This window comes from Patiria miniata, unplaced genomic scaffold (genome assembly GCF_015706575.1).
Source record: "Patiria miniata isolate m_02_andy unplaced genomic scaffold, ASM1570657v1 HiC_scaffold_8, whole genome shotgun sequence".
NCBI classification, from domain to species: domain Eukaryota; kingdom Metazoa; phylum Echinodermata; class Asteroidea; order Valvatida; family Asterinidae; genus Patiria; species Patiria miniata.
The window spans coordinates 13,071,064-13,088,410 of record NW_024037075.1 but is presented as its reverse complement, the minus strand read 5'-3'; the positions used below and the strand labels follow the sequence as shown (position 1 = coordinate 13,088,410).

The 17,347-nt window shown below is 39.9% G+C and overlaps 2 protein-coding genes across 3 annotated transcripts in view; both read right to left on the bottom strand.

Annotated features, from left to right (window-relative positions):
• Nucleotides 1–16,559, bottom strand: part of LOC119719302 (piwi-like protein 1) — a 32,679-nt gene extending 16,120 nt beyond the window's left edge. The window contains exons 1-7 of one of the 2 annotated variants that reach the window (XM_038188711.1): nt 16,426–16,509; nt 9,775–10,020; nt 8,082–8,297; nt 6,306–6,520; nt 5,236–5,360; nt 3,811–3,891; nt 2,071–2,265 (exon numbers count right to left, since the gene is read on the bottom strand). In XM_038188711.1, the coding sequence (XP_038044639.1) occupies nt 2,071–2,265; nt 3,811–3,891; nt 5,236–5,360; nt 6,306–6,520; nt 8,082–8,297; nt 9,775–9,994 (1,052 nt within the window). In that variant the 5' untranslated portion in view covers nt 9,995–10,020; nt 16,426–16,509. Of the gene's footprint in view, nt 1–2,070; nt 2,266–3,810; nt 3,892–5,235; nt 5,361–6,305; nt 6,521–8,081; nt 8,298–9,774; nt 10,021–15,402; nt 15,526–16,425 lie in introns of both variants that reach the window. The other variant, XM_038188712.1, reaches the window with a different exon arrangement.
• LOC119719748 (bifunctional coenzyme A synthase-like) overlaps nt 10,686–17,347 on the bottom strand; it is a gene marked incomplete at its 5' end in the record, with an annotated part of 28,718 nt that continues 22,056 nt past the window's right edge. The window contains one exon of the mRNA XM_038189241.1: nt 10,686–10,806. Within this exon, the coding sequence (XP_038045169.1) occupies nt 10,781–10,806 (26 nt within the window). The remainder of the gene's footprint in view (nt 10,807–17,347) is intronic.

Below are 17,347 nucleotides of genomic sequence, written 5' to 3'. Positions count from 1 at the left end.
ACCAAACTGCTCTTAACCCACCTGACCTTGACCTATTTGATCCAAACCCAACTTATCCAAACCCAACTGATCCAAACCAACTGATCTCAACCCAACTGATCCAAACCAACGGATCCAAACCCAACTGATCTCAACCAACTGATCCAAACCCAACTTCTCTCAACCCAACTGATCTCAACTCAACTGATCTCAACCCAACTGATCCAAACCCAACTGATCCAAACCCAACTGATCCAAACCAACTGATCTCAACCCAACTGATCCAAACCAACTGATCCAAACCCAACTGATCCAAACCCAACTGATCCAAACCCAAGTGATCTCAACCCAACTGATCTCAATTGACCGATCACAACCCAACTGATCCAAACCCAACTGATCCAAACCCAACTGATCCAAACCCAACTTCTCTCAACCCAACTGATCTCAACTCAACTGATCTCAACCCAACTGATCCCAACCCAACTGATCCAAACCCAACTGATCCAAACCAACTTCTCTCAACCCAACTGATCCAAACCAACTGATCCAAACCCAACCGATCCAAACCCAACTGATCCAAACTCAACTGATCTCAACCCAACTGATCTCAATTGACCGATCACAACCCAACTGATCTCAACCAAACTGCTCTTAACCCACCTGACCTTGACCTATTTGATCCAAACCCAACTTCTCTCAATCCACTGATCACAACCCAACTGATCTCAATCCACTAATATCCAATGCCGTAGCCAGGGTTCTCATCCTAGGGTGGTGGGGGGGGGGTACATGTGGGGTGGGTCTTGAGGTTACAAAGGTAGACAAGGTTTTTCCACTGGACACCCGCCCTCTGTACAACCAAATAGTGTGGGGGGGGGGGGGAGGAGTGACACTATCTTCCCATGGGGGGGGGGGGGGCGTTCAAAATGTATATCATGGCTACATTAGACAATAACTACCGCTATTCGCTTCTAAGGGACGTTTACAATAAACAGCCACTCGCAAAAAAAAAAGTTTTGCTTTTGAAAGTTTCACAGAAAAAAGGGACTTTATGTTCTTTCAGCTAATCGTGGTAACTCATATGGCTGTGCTTTCTCCGGATGCCAAATTTTCTGTGTTTTTTTTATGGGTGGGGGGGTGAGTGTCCCCCACACCCCTCTTTAGCCGTTGCTTATATCACCCAAAACTAATCTAAACCCAATCACCATCCATTCACTGATAATCTCAACCCAACTGATCCCAACCTAGGCCGACCCAATCCTACCAAACCAAATCAAGCCAAAGCCAATTCAACTTAACGGAACTAAACCGAAATGATCTAAAGTCAACCAGGTCATACTCAAACAAACAAAATTGAACTGAATCAATGCAAACCAAATCAAACACAACTGAGTTGATGCGAACTGAACCGAACCAAACCATTCCGATCTCAACCATACCAAAGTGATTAGAACGGAACCGAACAGAACCGAATACATCGGACTAAAAAAAAACAAACTCAAGTGAACTAAACTGATATACAAGGTGAGTCAAAAGAAAAAGAAACCAAATGTCGGGATCATTGTTTTAGTGAAGTTCTGCATGTAGCACTTTCAAAATCTAGGATATGAAAGCCCAATTCATATAAAGCTTTCTTTTGAGTACAAGAATCGTTCAAATCACTCATGCAATATTCAAGTTAGGGAAATTTAAACACAACCACTGTTTTAAAGTTCTGTCCATGGATCACAAAAAGGTAAGCGTTGTTTGTGATCCTTGTTTGTGATCCGTGGACAAAACTTTCAAGCGTTGGTTGTGTTTAAAAATCTGCAACTTGAAAAGTACGAGAGCAATTTGAATTATTCTTGTACTAAAAGAAAGCTTATGAATTGGGCTTTGATATCCTAGATTTAGAAAGTACTACATGCTGAACTTCATGAAAACAATAGTCCCAACATTTGGGTGTTTACTTTTTTTGACTCACCCTGTATGTACCAAACTTAACCCTATTGAACTGATGGATCTGAAATTGACCACACCTAACTAACTCAATCCAACCAAACAGACCTGATCTGAAACAAACTTAACCAAACAATGCTGTTTCCTCACTTGGTCAGGACAATTTCTCCTGCCAGTACTCTCTTGGCCACATCCCTCCAGCCTGCTCCCTTGGTCTGCTGAATCTCAGCCAGCATGTCCAAGACTGTCTCCGTCCTCAGGATCTTGTGAGAGACGTCCGCCATCAGGAGCACCTCCTGCTCATACTGCAAGATGGAGGTGATGAAACCGGGCAGGAGCTGGATCCTGAAGGGATGAGGGGAGAAATGACGGAGAGAAAGGAGCATCAAGGAAAGGGGAACAATCACCACAATAAAAAACAGTCTTAAACACTGTGTAAGCATAATTTAATTTGTTTCTGCCATTGTAAACTTTGATCTGCCATATTGTCGCTTTGCTCACGAAGTGACAAAAACCTTGAAAAGCGATAACTGTTCGATTTTGAGTTTTACTAGCCTTTTTATTATAGTTGTCTCAAGGAACAATTTGACCAAGTTTCAAAGCGAAAAATTGTTTACTTTCTTACTTATTGTAAACAAAATTTGACAAAAAGCCTGAAATCCGTTTTTTTGTTTTTACGAAGTGTAAAAAGTGTAAAATGTTTTCACGAAGTGACAGAAAGTCACCTCGTGGGCAGGGCCGGAGGAACTACACATTGGTCTTCACGCGTCAGGATGGGAGCATACACGTGCGCGCGAACGTTGTTGAAAAAGGACAGACGCGCGTGCGCTCAACTGTCGTATGACGCGTAAAAGTTGCAAGTTTGTTGCATCGACAAAAGTACAAATAAGTAAAGCCTCCGCGATTCATGTTCCCACGAAGTGACAAAAACTGTGTGCAAAGTAATGGGGAAAATATGGGACCCAAAGTATTGATGTTTTCACAAAGCGTAAACAAGTTTTATTAATGAATTACTGTTTAATTTAATTATTTATTTTTAACAAACAACTATGAATTAGCAAAGAGCAAATCATAAGCTATGGGACAATGCAAACATTTCCAAAATCTTTTACTGCGAAGTAGTCGAAAATGTCTTTTGAAAAAATAAATAACTTCAAATGCGATTGTTTCTGGATGAACTTTTGTCAATTTTTAAAGTTTTTGTCACTTCGTGAGCAAAGCGACAATATGTGACCTACTGCGGCAAAATGAGGAATGTCCCCCAAAACAATGTAATCAACTCCTGAAATCAATGTTGGTTTTTTTTTATTTTTGAAAAGCCAAGTTATCCAAGATTCACACTTTGCCTTTTTGTTGGGAACAAATATCCCCAAAAGTTGGAAACTGAAGAACGTTTTCCACTGCTGTTCGCAGCGCAATGTGCATTTCTTTCTTCAAAGCCGTTTTTCTCGAAATGAGGTTGGTAAAATTTGGTGGGACACTGATGAAGTTCCTGCGGCATATCTTGGGAGTACATTAAGCTACAGAAACAAATTTGGTATTAACATGATGTACGTAACTTGAAAAGTCAAAGGGGGGGGGGAGTTTATTCCTCATTATGATATGGCAGGTGACATATAGCAAGTCGATATAGGCCAACATGTGCAGTGTCAAATTTCCTCACTTTACTACCAAACCTGCAAAAGTGAAAGATGTTTTGCAAAATCCACACAAAAGGCTCTCATATTTAATGGCAATCCATATTTCTGCTTCATGGCTCTGTCTATTACTATATACAATCTCCGCTACTTCAAACAATTTTTAAAGAAACTCAAAGCCATGCTGACCTATGGCTACAGATATTTCACATCTACGTTCAACTTAAGACATGAGCTAAATGGTTTCACTTACTTGTGTTGCTGGATTTCCCTTTTGGCGTTGGGGTTGAAATAGTTCCGGCCAATCTGCTCAAAGCCAACCAATCCAAGGATCCTAAAACAGTGAATGTAAAAATGTGAAAAAATAATTGCGAGCACGTATTATGCTTCATTGAATTTCTTAAAAAAATATACTTCAAAATTGTGTCTTTGTTTTTAAGAGGCCATGAAATGAAATTAAACATTTTGTGCAAATAGCTTAGAAGGCATTGTAAAGGTGCATCTTTGTCACTGTTAACAACTTGTTGATAATTTTGAAAATATTGCATTATGTCCATAAAACTTAAATTGACCTGACAGCAAACTGATTACATTCCTACTTTTCCACCCAAACTCAACTTTTTTTCAAAGCCCATCAACTTTTTAATTTCTATACAGAGAGGCTTTAAAGATGACCAATTAAAATGTTTTGGAGATTTTTCAATCAAAGATTCGGGAAAAATGACCTGTTCTGTCAAAAGCAGACGCTTCTGGGCAGAGGTTGAAATTGAGATAGGGCCAAAAAATGCTGCGGGGGTAATTTTTATCGATTTTCAAATTTTTGCATATTTGTAATCCTGAACATGTCTAAAATATATTATAAAAGTTTGAAACCCGAATTTGAACTCTACATATACTATTTTTGATGATTTTGATAAGGTATATCAGTTAAAGAAATAACTGTTTTGTGACATTCGTGGCCATTTTCTCCGTTTTCTACTTTTCGACACAATGAACTTCAAAATAGCATAACTCTGCCCAGGAATGACCGGTTTCAAAAATCAAACCACCTATTAAAACGAAAAAGAACATATGTTAACAATATGTAGAAATATCATTTTCGACCTTATGCCCAGAAAAGTCTGATTTTGACAGAACAGGTCACAAATAGTGTGTCACTTATTGACTTGAAACTGAATGACTTGTGATTGATTTGTGTTGTAAAGGGACGACAGTGGTACGTACATTTAATATAAATCCTTACTAAATAACTCCATGTTGAAATCTCATCATGCTCATGTTTGAAAGGATTGATTCTACAAAAAAAAAATTCAAAAATTTAAGCACCGCGTCATACCTTAAATAATAACATATATTTTTCATGCCGACTTCCTATTTATCTGTGTCGAGTTTGAAAGCATTTGAACTTATAACATAGCATTTATGGCAAAAATACTATTTTTGACCAAAAATTGGCTAAATAATGAGCAAAAATGTTGTCATAACATTAATGTGCAATCTGGACCAATGTGAACAACCAGATTCAGCACTATCGAATTAGTAAAAGTGACTTTATTGCAAGTTGACACCAGGAAGGTAAGACGAACCTCAACTTCTAGACCTGATACAGATTTCGGCCCATGGCCTAATAGGGGGTAAGGGTTAATTTTAGCAATGATGAAAAAAAAAGCAAACATAATTGCGGAAGATGATGTTGTAAACCTGCATGCAGGTTGGTGAAGTAGGAGGCAGTGCATTCTTGAGAGCCACAGTAATGGTGATGATGTCATCAGAGTCACGGCGTTTGGTTTGAAACCTGGTCACCTAGAGTTTGCAAAACAAGGCAAAAATAAGTATAGAAAATATATGTACATCTCATGAAAACATCTTTATAACTTTGCATCTTGTGTTGAGATTGATCGTTTCCGAAAAATATGTGAAATGTATGTATGTAACTCGACAGTGTGAGTACAAAAAATGAAACCCAAATGTCAGGATTATTGTTTCAGTGAAGTTGTGCTTGTTGCACTTTCAAAATCTAGGGTATGAAAGGCAAATTAAGAAGCTTTCTTTTAGTATAAGAATCATTCAAATCGCTCATGTACATGTTACAGAATTTTAAACCCAACCACCGTTTTAAAGTTCTGTCCACGGATCACAAAAAAGTGTGCGTTCTTTCAGTAAAAACGAAAACAATTCACACACATCCCTATCTGATTTGTTTTCGTTTTACTAAAAGAACACTTACCTTTTTGTGATCCGTGGACAGAATGTTTAACGATGGTTGTTTTAAAAATTCTGTAACTTGAAAAGTACATGAGTAATTTGAATGATTCTTTTACTAAAAGAAAGCTTATGAATTGGGCTTTAATATGCTAGATTTTAAAGTGCTACATGCAGAACTTCACTGAAACAATAGTCCCGACATTTTGGTTTCGTTTTTTTTTTTACTACCCTGTAGTGAAAGCCCTGTCACTCTCAGATCCTCAGATCCTTAGTTTTGAGGAAGGTATACAGCCCAGCTAAAATCACATAACATGGGGCAGGAACAAAGAATGCAACTTTGATTTCCTATACAGCTGAGGATTTTAGAAGATAGAGGGAGGTTCCTAGAAATATGGCATTTATCTCATGTTAAGAATATTTCTTTTCGAAATCAGTGACATACTTTTGCCATGTAGCCTCAATCCTGCAAAATCTTTTATCTTTGCAGAGAGAATTTTGAATTTGGGAAGGTTAGGGTTAAAAACACATTTTACATCTACTCACCGGCTCATCAAGCCTTCGGAGCAGGAACAACATCATCCCATCAAAGGCCATGGGGGTGCCTAGGATCTCAGAGTGAGCCCGTAGCAGGGCATGACGTGCCCTAGGGTTGTCCACAACGGGGCTGAAGTCCACGCTGTACTGGTGCAGAAGCCACTGATCAGCAGCCTTCATGCGGAAACAGTTGGTCAAGACCTCCACTGGCTTTCCTTTCTTGCCTGGAAGATTATGAGAAAAATGCGTGTTTTTTAATGTACAATGGAGTTTGTACACGTGTTCTCACTCAATTGTGACAGAGAGCTTTGACTTCAAACTTAAATGCTGTTAAATCAAATTAGGTTTTGCCCTTCACCGATGTTTTTAAACACTGTATACTCAGTGTGTTACCTCCCAAGTGAAAGTTGGAAAAATCACTTGGGTGGGACTCGAACCGCATAAACTATTATCAGATGAAATTTTTAAAAATGTCGGTGAAGGGCAAAACCTAATTTGATTTATATCACCTCGACGCAAAATTCCATCTTATAATAGTTTAAGCAATACCCGCTGCTATGTACATCAGATTCGAACCGGCCAACCGATCCTGTTAGCTCGGTGGTCGAGTGGTAAGACATCTGCACTAGAAAGCAGGAGGTCGTGGGTTCGAGTCCCACCCAAGTGATTTTTCCAACTTTCACTTGGGAGGTAACACACTGAGTATACAGTGTTTAAAAACGTCGGTGAAGGGCAAAACCTAATTTGATTTATATCACCCCGACGCAAAATTCCATCTTATAATTAAATGCTGTTGTTGCTGTGAGGTAGGTGCCTGTGCAAAGGCAATGCTGGATACTGAATCATTCTCTTGTCCCAGACGCTGATTTAGGGCGCAATTTAAAACATGACTAGGCACAAAATTGGGGACCCCCTTGTCCTCTATTGTCCCTTATTGAATGCAGAAACAAACTTACCTACCCACCAACATAGTGAGCTAATTAGGCCCAAGGCGTATTTTCATGGCGCCGTGGGAAAAACTGCACTAATGACAAATCGTCACCGACACCACGAAGTAACACTCTACCGTGTTAAAGCATATTTTTTTTCGATTTTCAGTTTTTTGGATTTTTAAACATTATTCATCAAGGCCTACCATTGCACGAAGTTTCAAAGCTTCAAGAGCTTTACTTTAATAATTACGCTAAGTATCCATGGCAACTTTTGCGCAAAAGTGACAATTTTCGTTTTCACGAAGTAACACTCAAGTTCTATTTTCCATTGCAATGCATGGCGCGCACTCTGCTCATAAGTGAGCAAAAACGTTTTCACGAAGTAACACTCTTCTTGTAACAAGTTGTATGAGCGCGCGCGCGCTGACCTGAAGTTGCACTTTTCTCGTGTTAAATACATTGAAGAGTGTTACTTCGTGAAAACGAAAATTTACAGTTTCGCAGCTTTTTCGGTTTCACGAACTAACACTCATCTTTTTTCTCTTATTTCTTGTTTATTTAATACACAAACGAGTGAAAAACAGCAGATTTAATAAATTCAATTCATCAAGTGTCCACAACGAGAAACCCAACTGAAAATACTCTGTCGTTTTGACGCAAACTGTTGTTTTAGAAGGCGTTCAACTTTAGTTGCCGTTTTCTCCAATTGCTAGTTTTTACTGGTATGTAGATGGGTGTTACTTCGTGGTGTCGGTGACGAAATGATCTACCCTACCTTTAAAGACAGCTTTTAGATGAGAAAATGGAATATTTATTGGCACATCAATCAGGGATTACAGGGCACCAGACCTACCTCTCTTATCAATGGGTCTGGCTGCTTTTTGTTCTCCGTAGCGGAGCTCTGTCTGTCTGCCGCGGCCACTGACTCCCCCTCCCTCAGCACCCTGGGCCCCGCCCACGCTCAACGCTGCCATCTGAGCTGTAGGGGGCGCTTCAGCTGGCATTGGTCTCAGGGCATGAGGATGGTAACTCTCGGCCATGGCCGCTCTTTGCTCCATGCTTATAGCAGCTGTGTAACAAAGGAAGTAGTTTAAACAGTGTGAGTATAAACCAGTTGGCACAAGTCAGATTTCACCCGACCCCTTTAATTGTCCCCTGTGCAGTCATGCATGAAAACTAATCCGGTGAAAATGTCACCAAAAGAGGCAGGAAGAGTTACTCTAAAAACTACATATAAAGATATCTTATCTATATTCCTACAGAATGAAACTATGGCCAATTTTAAAAGTGTATAGTTTTTTTTACTCACACTGTATCTATAGGGTCAATCTATAAATTTGGGGTCCACTTTTTTCCTGTCCCTGTAACATCTGACATCTTGATTTGATAATTTAGATACACTCCTAAATGCAGTCATCCTCTTCGAGTGATTATGAATAGCAAACCACTTACCCAACAAATACAAATTTATGGAAAATAAAGCACCAAGGGTAGGACAAAAGTGTCACACTCTGAACCCTAAACTTATAGAATGATCAAAGAATTCATGTCTTGCAACATCATATTAGAGCATGTACATGTATATGTAAATTTGTTCGAGTTTTTTTGTGCCAAGTTTCACCCCCCAAAAATAGATTTTGTTTTTAAATTGTAATTTTTCTAGTTATACAAAAGATAATCACTTTTGTATGAAACATTGCGCAAAAAAGTTCCATCCATGCTTATTAGCCCTCCTGCTATCTGAACAGTCACAGACAGTCAAACAAATCAATCCTCCTCCCTGCCATGCCTTTTACACAGGCTAGTCACCAACAGTTAGATCATATTTCAAGCAAGCACTGTGACTAGCCAAATTCAGTCAACCGACAAAAGCAGGCAAGTGGCTGGCACAGCTGGCTTATCAATCACCTACAGTCAAAGCATAGCTGAATCAAGTAATCAGTCACAGCCAGTCAATCCTGCTTCATGTAGACAGGCAGCCTGTAACTGTTGAAAACAGTTACTTGGTTGGCTTTGACTGAAAGGACAACTTGTTTCAGGTTGTATGTTTGCACACTTGCTGCTTGCATAGGAGGGTTAATTAGTTTACAACTCTCAGATTGTTTGCGGCTGACAATAATTCAGGCATGTATTTCATACATTATGGGCACAAAACAACCCAAAATAAAAGCATATTTTTTCAGAGAAAATGAATAAAATGAAAATGCATAAAACTGCTGCAAACTGCTTTGACTGGATTGACCCGAAATATAAAAAATGTAAAAATGTAAGCAGCCTGACATTTCGAACTTAACAAGTTCTGGCTTCATATTTTCAGAGGGTTGAAAGTGTCTACAATAGACCAAAAAAGAGGAGGTTTTCCATCTTAATATTCAATGCAAAAATGAAAACACTTACAAAATGAAAGTGTAACTTCATGAAATTGTTGTTTATTTGAAAAATTGAAAATTGTTAGAAGAAAAAAATCAAATAATGTTGAAGAGCATGGATGGAGCAACCTTACGTGTAACTCTCAGCCTGAAAAATGTCTGTCAATAGATACCCACCTCCTGATCCAGGGACCTGGGAAGCCCCACCCCTGGTTCTGCCCCTCCCTGGGGCAGGCATGGCTTCAGCATCACCACTAGGCATGGGTGTGGCAGGCACTGCCTCCCCAGGCCGCCGGGGCAGGCCCTGCTGCTGCCCTGCAGAGGCCCGCCCACGACCGCGGCCTCCCCCCCGACCACGGGCACGCCCGCTGCCAACGCCTTGCTGACTGTCAGCCATGTTGGGTGTTTCCAAACTTCTTTGCTCTGGGGAGGAACAACAGCTCATGTGGTGATGAACAGAGGTTTCATCAATTATGGATGGTAAAACAGTGAAATGGCAACACCAATGAACAGTTACAAGCATTTGTTTAATGGGACACAAAGTCCTGAAGTTTATACTTTAGATTGCTTACTTATCCTATTTTAACAGTCTAGTTGAAAGAAAACTAACCAAATGTCTTACTAAGAAATGGTACCCCCAATAAGAGGTTTTTTGCGTATTAAGAAAGAGAATGAAATGCTCCTTACCACCAATCAGATATTGTGTTGACAAGTTATGACAATTTAAAGTTCACTCTCATAAACGTGTCAAATAAAGTAAAGCACTGAGAAAAAGGCATTTAAAGTTTCAAGTTTGTATTTGTGAAAATGAAAGATGCCAATTATTTTTTTTCCATGAAAACACTTGCACTCCACAACTTGTAAGGTATTTCTATAAAATATATGTAGTAGACATATCAAAGATTACAAATATAAATAAATCTGAAAATCCCCCCTCCCCAAAAAAAACCCACTCCCATTCAGTTTTTTGGTGGCATTTTTTCCCCGCCACGGCCCGTGTCCAGTTCCGTTGCATTTTGCCAGAATGCACATTCTCTCAATACTCAATGAGCATGTTCTTAACAATGCTCAAGTCAACTTACCTTTTTACAGATGATTTTCTTTGTTGCTTGGATCACAAAGAAGCTGGATGTTGTCCACCATTTCTATCTGCAAGAACTTTTTCCAGGATACAGTAGGCCCCTCAGCTGGATACATCCAGACAATTAACTGTGGGAAAGATGAGAATATGAACTGTCAGGAAATTGACAACTAACAAGTACAAAGAAACACCAATTTTTCACTTAAGTACTAATTTTAAATTAAAATTACTACATGTACTTACATGTAGGTGGAAACTTGGTGTTCTTTGTACATATTAGTTGTCAATTTCCTGACAGGTGAGTTACCACTGAGTTTACTAGTCACAAGCAAACTCAATGGTAACTCATCGCACATAGGTTTAAAAATTAAAATTGAACATTCTCCAAAAAGGCACACAAGGGACTGTTGGACTCTGATTATTGGTGGTATGCCTCAGTTTACTAGTGCAGTACTCATCCTAACAGATTCCAACAAACCCTGGTGTTGGAGTTTGGCTGGATGGGTATTGTTAGGGTTAAAGTAATCTTACTGTACCGATGTAAAGTACCAACAATTAGGTTCTGTATTAAAAAGGCCTAATCGTCTCTGGCAGGTAGTGTGGAATCCGGTGACCAGATAGTTTTCACAAGCCTGACTTGCCCAAGCCTTGCACCACTGCAGAAAATGGCTGCCGCCAGATTTGTCTATAGCGCTGGCCCTTACCCAGTATTATGTGGGTACTTCCAAGTCACTGAAGTGAATCGCTTTATGCCCTATACAGCCAGCTAATATCCAGAATCAGACAATGGAGAAAAAAAAATGGGCATCAAGAAGCCACATCTGGTCACATAGAAAACCACTCACTCTCAACAATATTGAGGAACAGGACGGGTCCATTCAAACTGTTTCTTAAAGTGGTCGTTCCTGATAGTGATTGTGCATTATTATAGAATTTACTATTTCGGGAGCCAAAGAGGATGTGTGTTATAGCCAACTGTTTGTTATAGCAGCGTTCATTATAGTGGTGGTTCACTGTATGGGGATGCCTTCCCTCCAACAGTTGAAGTTAAAGACCCCCCCCCCACATTATACCCGACTTACAATGTAATAGGATCCCAAATCTTAAGACAAACTGCTAATGGAGAACCAGGATCTCATCTCTGAGGCTTTTGTACTTTGATACTGTGAGATGACTCAAGGTTTTAGGCAGAACAAGACCCTGACTGGTAACATTCTCGTCAGTTTAAGCACAAATACAGAAATAAATTAAGGCCTGGTAAACATTACATCCTACATTTGGATAAAAAATAAGGGTAATGAGCTGGTAAAATATATATTTTCAGCTCCAAGTTTCATAAGCCAGAAAAAAAATAGGTGGGATGATGGCCATGCAACTCATTAATTTTTTTTTTTCTTTCTCTCAAAATTAAGAATTTTCTTTCTTTATCGTTTTAAAATCAAATCCTACAATACATGTAATTGCAGAATATTTCATCTTTGCTATCTGATTCGTGGCTCTGACGGATTTTTTTATGGAAATAAAGTCCAAAATTGCAATAGGTCTGATTCCCGTCTCCTGAATACAAAGTCACAATGACAATGTAAGCATTTCTAAACGGTGGAACCAGACAAAGATTTGTCATGGTAACAATTTGAAAGTCCAAAACAACACTCACTGTGCATGTTCAGCGTAATGCTGGTACAACATGCGCACGTAATGTGAAGTGGGCTGAAGATGGCGATGGGGCATAGTGGAAATGGGCAAAAGGCGAAGGGACAAGGGGCGAAGTGGAAATGGTAGGGAGGCCAGCGAAACGACCCTTCAGAAATTTATATCTAGAACTGAATAAAAAATACCTATTTTCAATCAACCTTTTTTCCCACTTTTGTGCATCAAATTCAACATTTGTGTGGTTAAATCTTGCTTACTTGGAGTTCAGGGTCGACTTGAAACCTTGTACAAGAAAAAAAACACTGGTCATTCTGATGTGCGGTTCGGTGAATTTGGCCAAGCATAGAGGGGTGCAATTGTTTCGTTTTCGAAGTCAACAAAAAATAACATTTTTTGTAACAATTATTTAATTACAAAATGCATGCGTAAGGAGTCGATGAAACGTATATGAAACAGTATTTTCTCGGACACTTAGACTTTCAGGAGGACATAATTTTTTGTTAACAAATGATGGCGCATTGGTGCGGCACAGCCGATTTATATGCCTACCTGTATTTAGTCTGGCAGGCGGAAACTACGATTATGTGTACGCACGTATGTTCTGTGTTGCCGTGTTGTCCGAAGCGTGATTTGAACTTAATAAATTTGGGGTGATCGTATAGATACTGGCCCAGTTCCCTATAACAGAACAAAATCCACATTTAACTTATTTGACTTACCAAACTAGTTGGCGACTTTATGAACTTGCAGGCATATGTCACAGATAGAGGGCAGGGTTTTGAATTTTTGAGGAAATTTGAGGATAAAATGACGAAAAATTCAACACGAAAATATAGATGGCTATCACCGCAATGCACTGTGAAAGCGCAAGGCGCGCTGACTTGCACAGTACCAACTGTAAACATGGTAAATTCCGTACGAAAATCGTAACTTCTACCCCAGGAAACTGTTGAAGATTACAAAAAAAGGTGTCACTAGAATTGGGAAAAGTCTTCTTCAGGTTGAAAAGGTCATTTTTGAATAATAAAAAACACCCTTGACTCTAATTTGATCGAAACTAAAGAGGGACCCGTAACGACAGGATATCGCGGTAGTTTGCCCATGTCTGATGGCGTGCAGTCTGGCACTGTCTGGTCGCAACACGGTGTGGGCCTGGACATAGCTCGGACATCGTGCGATTTTCCAGAAGAAAATCATAACTTTTTTATAATGAGATAAAAAACTGATTTAAAAATCAACTTATTATAATAAGGATTCTTAGCTGGAGTTACCCAGCCCTAAATGTTATCATTGGGTTGTCATTTAGGGCTGGAGGAAGTTTTTCAGCGTTGGCAGGTCCCAAAATTTTTTTCGAAAATGTGCACTTTTGTCCCTGTTACACACTAATTTCAACTGGAACTCACCCAAACCTAGCCTGGAATAACCATTACACAGGTCCTTGAAGTAAAAAACGATCCACGATGAAGATTCAGCCTACAATTGCAGTGAAAAAAGGAGGCAGAAGAGACAACCGTGCGGTCATGCTGAGGACCATGGTGGGACCTGCCAACGCTGCTGGTTTAAGTGAAAAACTTCCTCCAGCCCTAAATGACAACCCAATGATAAAATTTAGGGCTGGGTAACTCCAGCTAAACAATTCTAATGATATTAAAAATTTTGAAGTTTGGAATTTTTTTTTAGAGTTAAAAATATTTGTAGTGTCTATCGTTACGACAGCTGTAATGCAATTTTTAAATACTATCGTTACGGCATGTTAACGTATATCAGATTAACAGAACACTTCGGAAGCTCAATAGATACAGACGCTTACTCCTAGAACTATGAGCGGAGCCTCATAGACACAGAACCCCGCAAAATTGTTTGCAGCACAAAACACCAATTAAGCACAAAAACGTCCATCAAAACAGAGACATTTCCCACAGAACCGCTGCACAGATTGCCCCTAAACTCCTTACTACACCTCATGACATATAATACTCATGTATATGCCCTTTCCGCACTGAGCCATCCTGACACTTAAAACATGCACACGTTGTGATCGATCGATGATTTTCGGTTCGCTCGGAGCGCGCCGCAGGGGGTACGGTACTTGCACTTGCACTTGTACGCATGCGCATATAATGATTTCGCTTGTACTGAAACCCCCGCGGCGCTCCGAGCAAACAGAAAATCATCGATCGATGATCATAATGTGTGCACATTTCAAGTGTCAGGTTGGCTCAGTGCGGAAAGGGCATATTTTTCATAATTTTGGCCCAAAAAAACTACAGCATCCAGCGATGATTGTTCTGCGCACATTACGTGAGTATGTCATGACTTGAGGTATAGTACGGAGTTTAGGGGCAAACTGTGCAGCGGTTCTGTGGGAAATTCTGCATTCAATAGGGGACGATGAACAATAGAGGACAATAGGGTCCCCAATTCCCGAGAGGTTCCCTATTTGGATTCGGGTACAAAACATATAGGAGGTTGTCCTAAAAAGTTAGGACAAACAAAAGAGGGACAATATAGGTCCCCGGTTGCAGGCAAATTCACACTTGTGTGCGTGTACATACACTGGCTTGTGGGGTACCGGAACAATGGGAGGTACCCCACAAGGAATGCCCACCGACTTGCGGGGTACCGGTTTGGTACCCCACAAGTTTTTCAAGAAATAGATATATGGATTGTACTAAAAAACTAGGAATTTCCAAGGTGGGTTGATCCGTCGCAAATGGAAGAGTTTTAGAAAAGGGATATTAATTTCATCCCAGGACATTAACTCTGGTTGAAATAAGAGCATTTTGACATTAGTGTGCGACGTTGCAAAATTTTAGTACATGAGAATAAAGGAAGTACCCTACTTCTATGCCTATGTAAGCGTGTGTGAGTAGGTGTGGGTTTCGATCTGACCTTCAACCATTATTCTTAAGTGTCGCATCCCGTGCAACCTCCGAGATTAAAATTTTGGGGTTGGGTTTCTTTAACAGGTACCCAGGTACCCATGTTTTTTTCAGTCGGGTACCTGATTCCCAAAATAGCACACCCTACTTTTCAGCCACAGTTCAAGTTCATAGTAGATTGTGTCATACCTTTGATGACATCAAAGCTACATCAAGCTCCTGGTGCCTTCCGCCGTCATAGTTTAGGCTGCTGTGGTTTAGCTTCACGAGATGGTAATCTCTCTCCATAAGCCCAGCCCAAGACTTCTCCACCTAAGATACAATCAAATGGATAGACAATGTACAACTTCTGTCAGCATGGTTTTAATGAAATCGCTGTGGTAAGAGGGGAGGTACGGTACTTTTTGACCTGTGCACCTACTTTGATAGAGAGTGTTTCCAAAATGCTATATCCGTTTAAAAAATGTGAAAAAACTGCACGGTTATGACAAATTTATACACGTATATACATGTATAACAGCCATAATTTCTAAACTATATTTTTCATATATTCTTGAATTAACCCTCCTGCTATCTGAACAGTCACAGACAGTCAAAAACTAAATCCTCTTCCCCTTCCAAGCCTTTTATACAGTCAGATCATAATCATTTCAAGCAAGCACAGTGAGTAGTCATATATTCACTCAACAGACAAAAGACAAGCAGTAGGCACAGCTGGCTTATCAATCACCTACAGTCAAGGCACAGCTGTATCAAGTTACATAAACAGTCTCAGCCAGTCAATCCTGCTTTATGTAGTCTGGGAATTTTTAACTGTTGAGAACAGTCACTTGATTGATTTTGACTGAAAGGAACACTTGGCACAGAATGTATGAGGGTTTCACAACTGGCTTTAGGCAGCCAGGAGAGGGCGGGATTCCAAGAGGAGATGAAAAAGCATTTGCAGCTTTTTTGGAAAACAAAATTCTTCATATATGTTTGAAATCCTGACTGAAGAAAAATGTCTTTAATTGCAAAAAAGTACATGTATAAAGTGACTATTGTTAAGCACATTAAAAACAGCTCTTGTGAAAATTGGAGTCTATTTTTGAGGGAGGGGGGGGGGTTTCCTCTTCTGTCCCAAACTTTTGTGTGAATTGATGGATTTTGTAATAGGTAAAAAATAATATTCATTGAAGGGCTCGACAAAAAAAGGCTAAACCCAACTTGTACCTGTTTCTGAGTGACCTCTGGCTCCCAGGAGGTGCAGAAGACGACATTGGAATGATCCACACGTTCCTGGTTACTGAGCTGGGATTCTATGCGCTGTCTGGCCTTCTCCTCTGGTAGACGATCCCTGTCTAGAACACGATTCAAGGCCTGGCAAAAAAACAAAATTGAAAGAAGATGAAAAAGAATAAACTACAAGGACCATGTCACCAAAGTAAAAATGCAGAAACAAATCTTACTCTAGTTATAATTTACACATGTTAAGCTGAGTATCACATAATGAGAATGGAGTGTAATTTCAGAGTGACTGAGAAGTGGACATGACTGTTTATATTGTAGTGAATGATTCATGTGCATTTTTTAAAATTTTGCACTAAATGTGGGCTAGTCCAATAATAACACTGTGTGCAAAGATGCTCAAAGGGGCGTGGTCTTGTCATAATGAATGAGGTGTGACCTATCTCATCCTTTTGAATAATGCATGACCACAACTTATAGTAGAGCTAATCCACCCAAACTTCACTCATCAATGGAAGGCGTGACTGTCCTCATCCTTGCGAATTATGCATGACCACAGCTCATAGCAGAACCCAGCCCATCCATCTTCAATCTCCTAATTAGGGGTGTGACTCACCTCATCCTTATGAATAATGCATGACTAGACCTCATGGCAGAATCCGTCCCAGCTTCAATCACCCAATGAGAGGCGTGACTCACCTCACCCTTATGAATAATGCATGACCACACCTCATGCATAACCCATCCCACCTAGCTTTAATCACCCAATGAGAGGCGTGGCTCACCTCATCCTTATGAATAATGCATGACCATGCACACCTCATGGCAGAACTCATCTTACCCAGCTTCAATCTCCCAATGAGAGGTGTGACTCACCTCATCCTTATGAATAATGCATAACCACACC